The sequence below is a fragment of the Ovis aries genome, chromosome 2 (genome assembly GCF_016772045.2).
Source record: "Ovis aries strain OAR_USU_Benz2616 breed Rambouillet chromosome 2, ARS-UI_Ramb_v3.0, whole genome shotgun sequence".
Classification (NCBI taxonomy): domain Eukaryota; kingdom Metazoa; phylum Chordata; class Mammalia; order Artiodactyla; family Bovidae; genus Ovis; species Ovis aries.
Genome location: NC_056055.1, coordinates 204060738 through 204078103, shown reverse-complemented (window position 1 = coordinate 204078103; position 17366 = coordinate 204060738). Strand labels below are relative to the sequence as shown.

The window sequence follows — 17366 nt, the reverse complement described above, 5'->3', positions numbered from 1 at the left end:
CTGGGGAGAAGAATTGGGAGCAAAGGTAGGGAAAATATTCAATTTTCTCTTTATGCCATATTGCACTGTTTGGACTTGTAAGTTTACAAATGTAGATTAAATATGCTTTTTTAAATTTAGTTTTAGGAGGATAATTTTCACTCTCATCTTCCTTTCCCTCTTTTCTTAACTTCTGGGATACATTCCTTCTGGGCTTTTCTCCTACTTCTTAGACCTTTCCTTAACCTTTTCAGACTCTTTCACTTGTCCCTTAAATACATGGACTAAATAAACATACAGCTCTTTAGAAGGCCTTCATTCAGAAGTATCAGATCTTCATTTCTGTCGCATTAGTTGGGGAAAAAAACATAAACCTAGCCCGTATCCACAGGAAGAGGAAACAGACTCCATTTCTTGATGTCAAGAGTGGCATTTGTATACACGTAGGGAGGAACTGATGGCTGCTACGGCTGGAAACTGTCTTCCACACCACAGAGTGCAAGTTCCATGAGAGGAGGGGCTCATCTGTTTTGTCATTGTCTCTTTAGTGCCTAGAGCAGTGCCTGGCACATAATACATGTACAACAAATATTTATTTAGCCCATGTATTTCAGGGACAAGTGAAAGAGTCTGAAAAGGTAAAGGAAAGGGCTAAGGAGTAGGACCAGTAGCCCAGAAGGAATGTGTTCCAGAAGCTAAGAAAAGAGGGAAAGGAAGATAAGAATGAAAATTATACTCCTTTTTTCTCAGATTTAAAAGCTTTAAAAATAAGTTTAAAAAAGCATATTTAATCTACATTTGTAAAGTTACAAGCTCAAACAATGCGAAATGGCATAGAGTGAAAAGTGAGTTTTTTCCCTACCTTTGTTTCCAATTATCCTCCCCAGTGTCAGTCACCTTAATGCATCCTTTCAGAGCTAAAATATCAATATACAAAGACAAGGATATTTATCCTCTCTCTCTCTCTTCTAATGTATGTAATTAGTAGAATACAATTCACATGATTCAGCCTCTAGCATTTTTTCTCTTAACCTAACTTCCAGATCATTCCACATCAGTACATATAGAACATTTTCTTTCTTTCAAATGGTTGCATAGAATGGTTCCATTCTCAGGCTGTATCTTTAGCTTTCAAAATTAGAAGGCAATTACTGATTTCATTAGACCCGAAAAAGTAGAGATTGCAGATTGGGATGAAGATTGAGGGGTCAGAAAGTAAACAAGGAGAGGACAAAGGAAAAAGAAATAAAAGATGAATATGCAGGAGCAGGCTTATATCCTTAAGAATAAAGGTAACAAGGGACTGGGGGATTGAAAACACACAAAAGGGAAGCGATAAGTAATAGAGCAAGGCTCTAAGGGGACTGGAAGGGATTAACTCTGAGAGGACAGAACACTTCTAAGGAGAAAGAGAGAGAAGGAAAGGAAGGCTGGGGCTGCAGGTAGTCTTTGTAAAGGTAGCAGTTGGGAGCTAAGGAAATTCATCCTTCAGTTCAGTTCAGTTCAGTAGCTCAGTTGTGTCCGACTCTTTGGGACCCCATGAGTTGCAGCATGCCAGGCCTCCCTGTCCATCACCAACTCCTGGAGTTTACCCAAACTCATGTCCATTGAGTTGGTGATGCCATCCAGCCACTTCATCCTCTGTCGTCCCCTTCTCCTCCTGCCCCCAATCCCTCCCAGCATCAGGGTCTTTTCCAATGAGTCAACTCTTTGCACGAGGTGGCCAAAGTATTGGAGTTTCAGCCTCGGCATCAGTCCTTGCAATGAACACCCAGAACTGATCTTTAGAATGGACTGGTTGGATCTCCTTGCAGTCCAAGGGAGTCTTCTCCAACACCACAGCTCAAAAACATCAATTCTTCAGCACTCAGCTTTCTTCACAGTCCAACTCTCATATTTATACATGACTAGTGGAAAAACCATAGCCTTGACTAGATGGACCTTTGTTGGCAAAGTAATGTCTTTGCTTTTTAATATGCTATCTAGGTTGGTCATAACTTTCCTTCCAAGGAGTAAGTGTTTTTTAATTTCATGGCTGCAATCACCATCTGTACTGATTTTGGAGTCCCCTCAAAATAAAGTCTGACACTCTTTCTACTGTTTCCCCATCTGTTTGCCATGAAGTGATGGGACCAGATGCCATAATCTTAGTTTTCTGCATGTTGAGCTTTAAGCCAACTTTTCACTCTCCTCTTTCACTTTCATCATGAGGCTTTTTAGTTCCTCTTCACTTTCTGCCATAAGGGTGGTGTCATCTGCATATCTGAGGTTATTGATATTTCTCCTGGAAATCTTGATTCCAGCTTGTGCTTCTTCCAGCCCAGCGTTTCTCATGATGAACTCTGCTGTTGCTAAGTCACTTCAGTCGTGTCCAACTCTGTGCGACCCCATACACGGCATCCCATCAGGCTCCCCTGTCCCTGGGATTCCCCAGGCAAGAACACTGGAGTGGGGTGCCATTGCCTTCTCCGGATGAACTCTGCATATAAGTTAAATAAGCAGGGTGACAATATACAGCCTTGACCTACTCCTTTTCCTATTTGGAACCAGTCTGTTGTTCCATGTCCAGTTCTAACTGTTGCTTCCTGACTTACTGGTCTCATTTTCCTCAGAAACGTAGGAAGCAAACTTTTTTAATTTTTTTTAAATTTGCACCAGAACGGGTGTGTGGGTAGAGTTCAGTAAGAACTTAGCAGAGTGTGACGATTGGGAATAGCAGGAGATAGGGACAGGAGAAATTCTGAGTAGCAATATATTAAGGACAGTTCGGGGCTCACCAAGTTTGCCTTGCCACAGGCTGTATATTGTACATGGTAGTCCTGACTGAAGTTGGGACGCCCTTGGTTTGCAGTGGTACGAATCCTCGGGGTTATTTTTTTCCAGCACTGCAGCGAGTGTACAAGCTTGAATTGTTACAGGCTAACGGTTTTGCAGGTGATGGCGAATCAAGGAGGTCACTGAGCTGAAGATGTCGGAGAACACAATAGACCATTTATGCACAGGACGGTGAGACCCTGACTGCACATCTCTCGCTGATGGTCTGAATACAGGTTTGCAAGTCCAGCGATGGCACAGTGCCGAGCCGTAAAGTTTGCATCCACTCTCTGCCAAGAGTGGCGTCTCCAGAAAATCTTCACGAGGGGACTTAGGCGGGTCGAGTTGAGTCGGGGTTGGGTAGTGACTGCAAGAAGCAGATGGTCGTGAAAATGTGCGCTGGGCAAACAAGCTGGCTTTACTAAGACTGTACACTCGAGAGCCCAGTGGGAATCATAGGAGAGACCAACTCATTCCCTCCGACCAGACTCCATCCTTTGGAATCTAAATAAATAACAGTATAAACACAGTATGAACACTAGCGCCAACCCGCGCCGCATGGCGATGACGTCATTCTCGCGGGAGCAAGCGGCTACCGTTAGGGTAGGTACAGTCCATCAAAGCAGTCTGAATACATTTCACATTTTAGCCTCTTCGCCTTCAAGTGTAGCGCTTACGCTTCGGACTTCAGCAGTTTGAGGTAGCAATAAAATAACTGCGGCTCCCGACCACCCTCCTAGTCGTCTGTTACCATGGAAGCGCTCGGGTAGTTAGGCTGCGGCGACGCCACGTTACGTCACTGTCCAAGTGCATCTCAGGAGGGGTGGTTCTGCCTGGTGTTGAGGGAGAGGCAAATAGCCCCGGGGACGTTGCCCGCGGCGCCCACCGCCCCTTGAGTAATTTTGATCCCTACCAGACGCCGTTGGCATGTGACCCCACCTACTTCGGGGGTGATCTCCTCCCGCCTTCAGACTCGCAAGCCGCCCAGCCCCAGCCGAGAAGCCCCGCCCCCCATGAATCAGCTGATCTCACGGCCCGCTGAGCTGCGGGGCTCGCGCCGGATGCAGACCGCGGCGCCGCTGGTGGAGCGTCAGGTGAGCGAGCGCGGGTCCCGGGTTGGCTCGTGGCTTCGGAGGGCTGACCGGCCGGGCCCTCCAGCGTGAGGGCGGCCGGGGTCCGAGAGAAAGGCGGAGGCGCAGGCAGAGGCCCGGGAGCGCTCTGCGGGGATCCGCGGAGACGGCGCCCCCGTTTTCCCAAGCCAGCGTCCGCCCCGCTGCGCCTGCCTGTCGAGGAGCACCCAACGGCCCCGGGTTCTCCCAGTCGCCCCGGTTCCTCCCTCCTCAGACGGGGCGCCACTGCGGAGACCTCAGCCTCCTGAAATCCTTCGCGTCCCCCCTTCCCGCCTCCACCCACGCTGCCTTCCAGCCATTCATTCCGGAGGATTTATTGAATGCCCACTGTTGGCGCCGACCAGATAAACTCGGGTCCCTGGCTGCGAACCTTGGTGAGTGTCCCGGGAGGGGTTGCCCCTGGATGCAGCTCGCGGTGGACAGTGGACCAAGGGTTTCGCTGACTTGAAAAGGAGGTCGTGGAAAAAGAAAATGTGATATTAAGAATTAGGAGTTTAGGTTAATCCTTTTGCGTGTCAAGTGATCCAGCAGAGGGTGGTAAGTTCTTTTGACAAGTGAAGACAGGAAAATAACACAGGGGTTTTCGTGAGGAAATGGTCCTGACGCTGGTGTTGGTCCTCCGTGTATGTTTGGCTAAAGCGGTGGTGTATTGCTTAGGGCTTTGTTGATGAGGAAAAACACACGGGCTGAAGTGGCTTATCTAAGTACAATATTTTCTTTTGGGTTTAGAATGGAAAAGGAAATAACTGTTGAATACACACGCTAACCATTTGTCCATGGCATCACCGATGCAATGGACATGAACTTGGGCAAATTTTGGGAGATGGTGAGGTTCAGGGAGGCATGGCGTGCCTCAGTCCACGGGGTCGCAAAGAGTTGGACACGGCTGGACGACTGAACAATAGCAGGAGCAACAAACGCTCATCCTTACTCTGTTGCCTTCTGGATTTGTTGGTGGCTGTATATGTTCTTTAAAAGGCTTTAAAAAAATAAAATTGTGTAATGTGTGTTTATCTTGAACAAGTACAGAAATTCAGCAAACCTGTTGGTCCAGTATCTTTTCAGTTTATCATAGATAGGGATGATGATTTGGAGTGGCCACTTGACCTCTGAGTTAGTGAATACTTTAAGAATTTAAAAGAGCGAAAAATTTGTTTTTGCAGTAGATTACAGTGTTTTAATCTTAATAATACAAGCATAATGGTGAAGATCCTAGGCTTTAGACATGGGTGTACCTGGAGCCCCATCAACCTACATCTTTGAGTTTGGGCAAGTTGCTCATCTGTCTGAATTTCCTTATCTTTAAACTGGGGATAAAAGTACTTTCTTCATAACAGTACCTTCACATGTAATGGTTCATTTATTGTATTTTTTTTCTTTTTTACTGAACTTGGCACTGTATGTAAATATTCAATACATTTAGCCATTTTATGTCATTTTCTTTTCCACTACACCATGACCCACTGACTTACTGTTTTCTAAATGATGTGAAAGAGAACTGATTTTTTTTTTTTTTAGAAAAGAGCTATAGTTTTTAATATCAAGGGTTAGTTTCCAGATAGTTTTATGATGCAGGGGTATATTTAGAGAAAATATGATTTCAAGTTGGTCTGTAGTCAGTTTGGTGTTCCATTAGAGCCTTTTAACAGGGAAAATGCTGATGGAATCTATACCTAGTTTAAATTAATTACTTAGTTTGCAAACTGTGGCTAGTATTGGCAGATGTAAGATTCATAGTTATAAGGAGAAATGTTAAAAGCTGTTGCTGTTTCACAGTATTAAAATTTGAAAAGATAATGATGCAGAAAATAAAGTACCAAGCAAGTAATTTGAGGGGAAGAATTTGAGTGGCATTATGTAAGCCCCTTGTTTTTAAAATTGATTTGAATAATGTGAACTGGAATCCCTTCTCTTCAGATTTGAGCCTTATAGAATTTAGATCATCATTGACTTACTTTGAACATTTTGACTGTTAAAGAAGCAAAAGGTATGATATGAACCTCACTGAAAGCTGATTTTTTTCATATAATTAGATGGAAAGAGTACTATCCTCTACCTCTTCATGAAAAACATGGGTTTAGTATAGTATTGCTGGGTCCATTTTAAAAGTATTTCCAAAGAATATGACTGACTTGTAAAAACCTTTTGTAATTCTTTATTAATATGAGACTAGGTAAAGAGTGGGTTGAAAAACTATGAAGTAAGTAACGAGTGGTGACTTTTGAGCTGGTGTAAAAAAAGCCTTGCTTTAATAAAAAGTGTGAGGTTGAGCTCTTTTCTCAGACACTCAGGGGAATGCTGTGAGGATTTTAATTACTTTGTGAAATTAAACCTACCACATATTCTGATTGTATTAGGAATATACATAATTCTAGTAGACTTAGTTTTGTTTGTTTTTTTTTTTAGCAATTTTGTCTTTTAACTCTTCATGATGACCAGGTAATTCAGTCATCAGTAATATGAAAGCAGTAGGCTTAACAGGATATCAGTCCTCAAGAACATGCATGGGAACCACAAATTAAAGCAGCCAACTTGGACTTGATTCTTTTTAGCACTACATTTATTTTCCTGTTCCCACCTCCCATTCCTCTATAGATGTAATGGTGCTATCTTCACATTTTGTCCTGATATTTGCCTATATCACACAATTGATAGAACAGATGAGCAGTTGGTTAAATAGGTGAATTAATTGATCCATGTGGATAGAGCAGCTGCTGCTAAGTTGCGTCACTCGTGTCCGACTCTGTGCAACCCCATAGACAGCAGCCCACCAGGCTCCCCCGTCCCTGGGATTCTCCAGGCAAGAATACTGGAGTGGGTTGCGATTTCCTTCTCCAATGCATGAAAGTGAAAAGTGAAAGTGAAGTCGCTCAGTCGTGTCCAACTCTTAGCAACCCCATGGATTGCAGCCTACCAGGCTCCATCCATGGAATTCTCCAGGCAAGAGTACTGGAGTGGGTTGGCATTGCCTTCTCCGTGTGGCTAGAGCACAAATATTCAAATCAGTAAGGTAATGAATACTTTGTGGGGTCTCTTGTAGACTTAATCTTTTATTGTAGAGTTTTTGAAGAAAATGTAGCTTTCTCAACTCTTACGGAAAAAAGACTGGGTCAGTGTGATATGGGTAGGTTTTTCATTCTAGGGTTATTTTCTTCCACAACCTGAATTTTTGTTGAGCTGAATTCTTAACTAGGGGCAATTTCCTAAGCAAACATCTAGCAAAGATAATGATAGCAGTTCTTAAAAAATAGCAATAAGTAGAACAATCCAGCTATACTTTTGTAGGGAAATGGATAAACTATGGTTTATTCATGTAATGAAATACTATCCCCTGGTAAAAATGAGTGAACTAGATCTTTGCTTATCAACATGGGATACATCTCAAATACATAATATTGAGGTAAAAAAAACAATTGTCAAAGGATGGATACACACAGTATTATGCAACTGTGTAGAGTTTTAAAACAATATATACTGTTTATTGTTATGTGTATATCTAGTGAAAGTACATAAACGGACAAGAATATACATGGAAATAAGACATATTAACTTTAGAAATAGTGGGTAACCCTGGAAAAGGAAGGTTTGGATAGAACTCCTTCAGGTCTCTGTATAACTTTTTCTTCTGTTTTAAGAGAGCTGAAGCAGATATGAAAATGTGTTAAAATATAACATGGAATGATAGGTGGATGGATTTGTATTTTTAAAGACTTGTGTATGGTTAAGGTAGTTTGTGAAACTAGAACCTTATAATTTTTACTTATAATTGGGCTCTCTTCCGAGATGCTCTCTTTATTTTACTTTGTAGCTTCTCTCCCTGCAGCAGGAAAAGAATGTGCCAGTGCAGATCCACTGTGTAAAGCTTTTTAAAGAAAGGAGCCAGACCAATTATTCAGATTTATTTTGCTGTTTGACTTGAGCTCCTGGGAGACATGCTTTCCTTAGGATATGAGGAGTGATCCTTCTTAAGAGGCTGCAGGGGAATTCAAGTTCTAGAAACCCTTGAGAAGTGCATGATGGTGAACTCTGAGAGTGTACCGGAGTGCATTGTATCCTAAAACCCTGAAGGGAATTTGGACAGTGACTTAGATACAAAATAACTGTAGGTATCATATAGTCGTTAACGTTTACTTTTTTTCAAGTTTGCATTGGTTAAATTTAGTAATCCTAAGTTTTATACTGTGAATGCAGGTGTTCTAGTTATTGCTCAAACAAAATAATTCTCTTTCTACAGGTATTAATAAGTAAACATGATGATAATGTATTAAATGGTTGAGTTATAAATAGTCAATTTAGTGGCTGATCCCTAATATAACTCACAAGCTTAAAAAGAATATTTTCAGGCCTAATCAAGATACCTGTTATTAGCACTTTCGAAATACTCTAAGTGAAATATGTCTCCAGAACAGTATATTTTGGCATGTGTCCTCCCTGTTGTGTGTCCCCTTTTTGACCTTAAGCACTGGGTATTATTGATCGGTAAAATAAGAAATAAGTCAACATACTTTGAACTGTATTTCTAGAATGCCTATTTTTTTTTAAAAGCAGCCATTTTAATGAAAGAATAGTAGCAAACTATTAAAGGAATAAATAATTATATAAATATATATTAATATATATATACATAATTTATATCATAAGTTATACACTGTCAAGTAATAATAGGCATAAATGGTTGCAGTACCTGGGAATTTGAAATTCATTTGCAGAATTATAATATTTATCAGAATGTTTCTTTGGAATTTTAGTATTTCCAACAAATGCATTTCAAAGAGGTATGCAGTGAGTGCAAAAAAGAGCTAAGTGGATATTGCAGGATATTTATTTTACCATGTTTCCCCCCCTCCCATGAGCAATATTCATTTCAGAAGATTCTCAACAGTTAGAAGAATACAGTTTTAATAGGTTTCAGGGTAAGATTTGTTGTTGTTGTTTTGTCGCTGAGTAGTGTCGGACTTTTTACAACCCCATGGACTGCAGCCTGCCAGACTTCTCTGTCCATGGGTTTTCCCAGGCAAGGATACTGGAGTGGGTTGCCATTTCCATCTCTAGGGGCTCTTACCGGCCCAGGGATCAAACCTGTGTCTCCTGCATTGGGCAGGCGGATTTTTTTACCACTGAGCCCCCAGGGAAGCCCCCAGGGTGAGATTAGCAGGCCATAAAAAAATAAAAATAAGTAAAAAGAGAGAGACTATGAAGCCTTAATGCCCCTGATTACACCAAAAAGTCTCCATGTGCTAAGGAGAAAGGGACTGTTCTCTCCTGCGTTATCTGACATCTGTGAAGTGGCATGAAAGAAAAGCATCTTCCTTGTTAGGAAGATTATTAGCAAAGTATGGATGAGAGTTTTTATTATGAGAAGATACTTCCCTTTTGTGTCTAAAACTGACTTTTAATTATATATAAGCATAGAAACCTAATCATTTGAAAGTCTGTGGACAGGAACTTAAGATCAAGGGTTGTCTTCCACTGGGTACTCTTATGTGTAGCCAGCTTGCACCTAATGGTTCCTATCGTACAAGAGCTTACCAGTAAATAAGTCATGGTTTCTGACCTCTCTGAGTTTATATTTTGAATCAATGACTTAGTAAGTGCATTATCCCATTAGTAACAGCATTATAAGTAGTAAGTACTTTCTAGGCCATCCTACTGACTTTATTTATATGCATTAATTTACTGAATCCCTGAACTCTGGGTCAGGATTTAAGGGGTGGTCAGTTCCCATGTGCTGGTAGTGGTAAGGAACCTGCCTGCCGGTGCAGATGTAAAAGACATGGGTTCGATCCCTGGGTTGGGAAGATCCCCTGGAGGAGGGCATGGCAACCCACTTCAGTATTCTTGCCTAGAGAATCCCCATGAACAGAGGAACCTGGCAGGCAAGTCTATGGGGTCGAAAAGATTTGGACGTGACTGAACGACTAAGCACAGCACAGCACAGTTTGTCTACAGGTATTTATTGAGTACTTGTTGTAGATCAGGACTGTTTTAAGCAGCTGGGGTATAATAGAACATAAGGTGTTTTGGGCTTCCATGGAAGTTTTATATTGGTTTCATACCTGAAGTATAGTAGGTAAGAAAAATACATATGGTGTTGTTGAAATTTAAGCATTTTAAAGTTAGTATACTTTGACTAAATTATTAAGGTAAATGGACTTTGTCCAGAGAATAAAGTTTACTAAATGTGAATACATAGAATTTAATTTTCTCTTTGCATTGGGGATAATAGTTCATTGACATATTTCTGTTCCATATTTAAAATGTTTATTTATATTCTACTTTGTTCCTAAAAGGCAGTTTACAGAAATATGTAAATGTGGCAAAATAAAACGGAGAGATGGAATGAATGGAGCCCAGGTGTGAGATTAGAAAACAGCACACATACGGTGAAGTCCTAGGCACAGGTGCTGTCCTGTGGGACTCTTATCCTCCCACCACGAAATCTATAATCCTGCCTGTGTTTATACCTGCCATTTTGTTTCTTCTTGGAATGTAGACCCTTCCTCTCATGAAAGAGCAGTCCCACTGCGTGTGTGTTGTGAATGCTGTCCTTTTCCACTTTGTCCAGGATTTTGGTTTTGCCCTCTGTCCTTGTCCCCCTTCTATCTAGGATCAGTGTCATCGTCCTGCAGGCATGTTCAGTTCTCTCTCATCTTACCCTGCTCCCCCCAATACACTCTTCATCTTCATGTTTCTCTCCAGCGACTGCTCCTTTCTGTTTGCCATTTCAACACTTTTTTTAAAAGAATCATTTGCACCAACTTTATTTTCATGTCCTCACCTCCCACTTACAGTCAGCCTGCTCTAATCTGGTTCTCAGTCCCCAGCTGAGACCCCAGCTGTGCTGATCAGTCCTTTCTGCTGGAAGCGTTTTCTGCTTTGCTTTGTGTGCCCACATCTGACTCAGATTTCTTCTACCTCTCAAGCCACTTCCCACCTCAGTCCTTGCTTGTTGCTCAGTCTATCCAGGCATCTTGCAGCTTGATTCTGTGCCTTCCCTTTCTTTTGTATGGACTCCACTGTCACTATCCATTGTCTTGATCTCAGATATTGTCCATATGCTTCCCAAGTTCATGTCAACAGTTAAGACCTTTCTTCTGAACACCATACTCATATATTCAGCTGCTCACTTGATATGTACTCTTGGATTTCTCACAGGCACCTTACATTTATAGAAAAAAAAAAAATTCTTGTCTAACCAGAGTCTTACTTTCCACTTCAGAATCCTGTCCCCTCATTTTTCCTCATTTCAGTAAATGGTACCACTACATAGTTGCTCAAGGCAGAAGTCAGAGGTCGTCTTTTATTCCTCCTTCCTTATCTCCCCCCTTATATCTAATACATCACTAAGTCCTGATTGTTCTAGGACACAGCACCTCTCACCTTGTTTACCTCTTTCCACCAGATGGGTAGCCTTGTGTGAAATTAAAGAGCCCAGTCTTCCTTCCTTCACTCAGATGAAGCAAGAGAGTATTTTCAGGGAGTGTATTCCTAACAAAACTCATTTGGGCACTGTATGTGACTATTCACCGTAAAATTGACTTAAAACTTTTGAAATGAGTGATGTAAATCATTGCCATTAAAAAGTTGAGGATGCCTACCAAAATGATAGTTTTAGAATACAGGTTCCCAGTCCCTTACTTGTAACCCTTGGGGCAAGACTTGTTTTGAAACTGAGTTTTTCTGGTCTTTGGACTAAGATGCATAAACCATATATAACACTTCCTGTGGGGCTTTTGATCCCACCCTACAATCATATTAATACTTCTGTGACAGAACTTATGAAAATGTACATTAAAGGGGTAAAAAGTAAATAGCCTCACGTTAGTTCTAGTCAGGTTTTGCTCTTGGGTGAGTTCAGGTCAGATTAAGTTTTGCCACCAGAAGACTTAAATGAAAAAACTTTTAATTTTCAGAGTTTTTTCGCCTTTGGATTTCTGGCTATGGTATCATGGACCTGTCGATACTTTGCAGCTCTTCTTTCTAGTGGTAATTAGAACATTTAGACCAGATTATTTTTTTAGGCACTTCCAGATCATGGTACTAAAACCGTATCCTCTGCATGTACAAGTTAGCTTATCTCTCTGTTAAATGTAGTGGGAGGTTGTGTGTCCACCGGGATCTAACAATGGAATCAATTCATTAAGAACCAAGATTTGCTTTTTGTTTTAAAGGGTCATCTGAGAGTTTGATTACTTTACATTTCACTGTGAAGGAGATCATTTGAAGTGTTCAGGGGTATATTTAAACTGAATGTAGCTTTCTTCTGTGGCTCATAGTACTTAGTAGTTGGAGGGGATGCCAGAGTCTATTTTGCTTCTTTTACAGATGCCATTGGTGTCTGGAAAGGCCAGGTGAGTAAAAGAGGACCCCACATTATTTGACTCTGTAAATATCACACAGCTTCTGGGTCAGAGCTACTTAATATAATAAAGGCTGTTAGGGAAAGTTATTGTAACAGAAGAAAAGCAGAGTGCAGGGATCTTGACTCACCTGGGGAGAGATAGCCTCAGAAGAAGCCTCATAATTAGGCAGTTTTATAACAATTAAAAATGTTAAACAGCAGAAGAACATAAGCAAGTTTAAATGCTATTTGAATGGTTGAGGTGAGTCTTACAGATTTCCCAGAGTGCGGGGGATCATAAAAATATTAGGAAAACAAAATTTTTTAATTTATTTTTCCTGTTTGGGTACATAGTTGAGGAAGTATGTTGGGTTAACTGGATTTGGTAAATGCTACATATTTTAAGTATGTGAGGTAAAACTATAAGCTTTCCACATTTAGCTGTAATATTCCTTTTTAGTTATGTTTCCTTAGTAGTCATTTCCTTTTTTCTCATTGCCATATTTGAATTTCAGGTGGGCATATCTTCTTAGAAGTATATTAAACACCATTAAAACAAAATTAGATCTATAAATATTGATAAGGATGTCTGTGAAATAGTGTACTAGCTTTTGGTTGCTGCTTATAGCATTCCTACAAATTTAGTGCTCAAAATTACACTAACTTATTATCTTAGAGCTCTTTAGGTTAAAAGTCAGACTCAAGTCTCTCTAGGTTTCAGTGTGTCATCAGGGAAGTATTTTTTTCTGGAGGCTCTAGGAAAGAGTCCATTCCCTTGCCCCTTTCGGCTCCTAGAGGCCACCCATGTTCCTTGGCTTTTGGCTGATCCCTTCCATCTTCAAAGCCAGCAGTTTAGCAGCTCTCTGACCCTGTTTGCATCATCATATCTCTTTCTCGAACTCTCCTCTACCTCTCTTTCCCACTTTTAAGGACTCTGTGATTATACTGAGTCCACCTGGATAGCTATTAATAGAATCACCTCCCCAACTTAAAACCAGCTGGTTAGCGGCTTTACTTCTCCTTTGCATGTAACCTGATATACTCCCAGGTTCTGGACATTAGGATACATGGACATCTTGGGGATCATTATCCTCCCTACCATAGATAGAAAGTAACAAAGGAATGTTGCAAAACAGTTTGTAGAGTTTTAATTTCACTTGGATTTGAAAAAATGATTATTGGTGAGAAATCATATCGCATAAGGAGTAATCTACTTTAAGAAAGCCCTGTATTCAAAAAAAAAGGACCCCAAAAGGGCGGATATGTCGGCTGCTTCAGTCACTTTACCGAAAGGTTCTCCACAGTTTTGATTGCCAGTTCAGCCAAGAGGCAGCCAGTCAGTTGCATTAAGTGTGTCTGTGCACTGCTGCTCCCTCCCGGAGCAGTTCTCTGGTTTCTTCCAGGGCACTGTTACTTGTATCAAGGGACCAGTTACTCTGTGATCTCTGATAGATAAGCAAAGGTTAGACCTGTCCTCAGAACTTTTCTGTATGCTGTGAATGGTTCAGTTCAGTTCAGTCGCTCAGTCGTGTCCGACTCTTTGCGACCTCATGAATCGCAGCATGCCAGGCCTCCCTGTCCATCACCAGCTCCCGGAGTTCACTCAGACTCATGTTCATTGAGTTGTAGTTGTACCTTTTACTAAAAGTTAATTACTGTCACACACAAAGCGTAGTACCACTTAGTAATCATTTATTAAGTGTTGTTGTTCAGTCGCTAAGTTGTGTCCGATTCTTTGTGACCCTAAGGACTGCAGCACGCCAAACTTCTTTGTCCTTCACTATCTCTCAGAGTTTGCTCAAACTCATGTCCATTGAGTTAGTGATGCCATCCATCCATCCCATCCTCTGTCATCCCCTTTCTCCTCCCGCCTTCAATCTTTCCCAGCATTAGGGTCTCTTCCAATGAATCGGCTAAATCTATTCAAATATATCTTTCATTTACATGGTACGCTTCATCCGACTTGGAATGATTCAGAACCTTTCTAAAATAAACACTAGGTAAAGAGTAATTTCCTCCAGATACACAGATGGGAAACAGTAAGAATTCACAGGCAACCTGGAGTAAACAGATGGATCTTACATCTCTCCTGCCGGTGTGGGCTGTTTGCAGAGCATTGTGATCATGCCATATCCTTTTGCAGGACAATAATAAATTTGGCCCCAGTATTTTTATCACTCACACATCTAAAATTGCCCTTATTTTCATGAGCTTTGGTGCCCTTAAAAATGTGAATTTCTAAGTTGAAATGCATTGAGTGTTTCTGTCTGCCTGTTCCTATTGCTAACTCTAACTTTATTAAATTTTGAGTTGCTGAAATGATGGATCATGATATTGGCACTGTTATTTTCATATAACTTTTCTATTAATTGGCAGATGATATTTTAAAATTCAGATTTCTTTCTTCCAGCCCTTTGGATTATGGTTTTGAATTAAGATTGATTTGGGGAAAATACTGCTGGTTCCAATAAAGGGAGAACTTTGTCTAATGATGTAATTTTATGTGTGAGCATTGCTGGAAAATGTAAATTAAAACTGCTTCAATCTGATACATTACTGGAGAGATTGTAGAAGGTCTTGTTTATTTAATTGGTATTTAAGTGTACGTATGTCCCAGAAGCATTTTAAAAGTAGGCTTAGTGTGTTTGTAGTGAATATGTAACACACTGAGTTTTCAGATTCCACTTCTTTATAATAAAACAAACGAAAAAAGTCTGTTGCCTGACAAAGTACAGCGAGGTCATAGGTAGTCTTTTCTCACTTTGAAATTACATTTGACGTTCAACAGGCATTTTTTATAAGCTAGTGGGCAGGCTCAGTCTAGAGAGTCAACTTTGGCAGGCGGGATATGAAATAGTTTAAATAGTTTTGCTGCATATTTATTGCCCAGTGAATGTGCACTTGTTGGAAGGCTGCCTTTTTTTTTTTTTTGAAAAATCTGACTGATAAAATAGCAAAGGGTTCTTTTACTGCTCTTTGTGCTTACCTGCGTTTTGCCGTTTAGGTCTTTTCCTTTTGCAAGGAGAGAATGATTTGGTGATGGAGTGTCCCCACTGACCGATGGACTCAAAGAAGAAAAGGTAAAACCATTTTTTCCTTCTCCTCTGTCTTTCTAGGAAAACACAACAAACAGTTCCACTTATGTGTAGCTTCTCTTCAGTTTAGTTTTCTTCTTGATGGTTATTAAGTAGGAAAAACGACATTTGTGTTGATTGGCAAAGAGAGAAAGATGAGTACAATAAAGCTTGTTAGTGGTTCACTGTGTTGCTGGTCCCTTTCTTACTAAAGGCACAAAATGTCTTCATTTTATCATTGTAAAGCTTTTGAAGCCATTTTTTCCTCACATAATTTCAGTTTTTTCAAAGGTAGCCTTATTAATTATAATTATATCCTTGGAAAACTTGTCATGAACGATCGTTTGAAAAAGAGGTTAGGTTTGTGGCTTCCCTTTCATAAAACCATGGATGTGCCCAATTACAACTTACAGGAATATTATTTAGCACAAATAGAGAAAATCCTAGGTATTGCAAAATAAAGAAGTCAAAGAAAGTTTCTGAACATCATTAACATTTTGGCATCAGTGTTCTAGAAAAAAGATTATGAAAAAAGAAATGTCCTATCAGTGGTGACACAAAGGAAGACGTTATGTAAAGGAAATCCAGAGTATGTTAATGTGCCCTTTTCTTGGAAAGGGAGGCAGTTAGGATATGATCATTACTACACAGCTGTGTGTTTTATGATTTTTGAGCCAGTGTCATCAGATGAATAGAATTCTTTGGCTAAAATGTAAGTAAAGCATGAAGGATTTTACCTGTTATAAATTTAACTCTTAAAAATTTAAATAGGAATTATAGAGCTTAAACTCAGCATAAAGTGAAATAAGGATCTCTACTGCTCCTGTCTTTCTCATCAGATATCTACTTGTTGGTTTTTTTTTTCCCTCTCTCAAATTAAAAAAATTTAAAAATAAGACTCCAACTTTGGATATGTTGTAACTTTAATAGCTACGGAGTTAATGTATTGAGAAGTTAGAATTTTGAAATTTTATGTTATTCAATCAAAAAACTTCAAAAAAAAGCCCAGGTTTTGTCGGCTTCTTAGATAGAAATAAGTAATTTGTGGATTTGTCCTCAGGGTCTCACATAAATAGTTGTTTTGCCTCTGCTTCTGTGTTATAACCAAGTCATAAAATAGGTGCTAACCTGTCTGACCCAGTCACCCATGTACTGGTAAAAGGTATACATCTTCATGACAGTATTAAGGACAAGAGGTATAGTTCTGAACTACAGAAACAATTAAGCAATTTTTCTTGATGTTTGTAGTTCCACAGAGGCTGAAGGATCCAAAGAAAGAGGCCTGGTCCATGTGTGGCAGGCAGGGTCCTGCTCTGTGACACCAGAGAGATTGCCAGGCTGGGGAGGAAAGACTGTTCTTCATGCTGCCCTTGGAGTGAAACATGGAGTGCTTCTGACTGAAGGTGCTGAGAACGGCTTAGCCAGCATTAACTGAAACTCTGACCAGTGTCTGAGTGTGTAAGAACAGCTGAGCTTCCTGTGTGCCCACGGTTCTCCATGGACTTTGCTGGAGCTTGCGTTCTTTTTGTTTTCAAAATATGTTCTTAACTCCCTTTATATGAAATCAGATTAGTTCTTAAATTTAAGATGTTCCCTAGCTAGAATAAAAGGGAGAATTATAGCTTAAATTTTTTTGTAGTGATAAGTACATGAAATATTAGATTTTTTAAAGATTATGTATTCAGAGATCCTGTTGCTATACCTTTGTTCATTAAATGTATCAAAATAATAATGCTAATAATAGCAAATGTCTGTTAAGCAATTATATGTGCCAGGCACTGTGCTAAGCACTTTATATGTATTATCTCTTCGAGTCCTGACAACCACCTTATGCAGTAGCTGCTGTTATTATCCCCACTTCACAGATGAGGAAGCTGAAGATCAGGGAGGTTAAATCGTTTTCCCAAGTGCACACAGCTATTTAAAGGGAGTCGGGATGGGAACCCAGAGAGTCTGATTTCAAAGCCTTCTTTTAAAATCACTTGGCTATACTGTCTTAGGTTTTCTTAGGCATAAATGGCAGCTTAT

At 40.3% G+C, this 17366-nt stretch overlaps 1 protein-coding gene across 20 annotated transcripts in view; it reads left to right on the top strand.

Moving 5' to 3' along the window:
• The first annotated feature begins 3858 nt into the window (after positions 1-3858).
• Positions 3859-17366, top strand: part of ALS2 (alsin Rho guanine nucleotide exchange factor ALS2) — a 59910-nt gene continuing 46402 nt past the window's right edge. For 4 of the 20 annotated variants that reach the window (XM_060410258.1, XM_060410252.1, XM_060410246.1 and 1 more), the window contains exons 1-4: positions 3859-3887; positions 4219-4297; positions 15269-15344; positions 16587-16741. In XM_060410258.1, coding sequence (XP_060266241.1) covers positions 15325-15344; positions 16587-16741 — 175 coding nt within the window. In that variant the 5' untranslated portion in view covers positions 3859-3887; positions 4219-4297; positions 15269-15324. Of the gene's footprint in view, positions 4298-10213; positions 10325-15268; positions 15345-16586; positions 16742-17366 lie in introns of all 20 variants that reach the window. The other 16 variants (XM_060410256.1, XM_060410248.1, XM_060410251.1 and 13 more) reach the window with 6 other exon arrangements.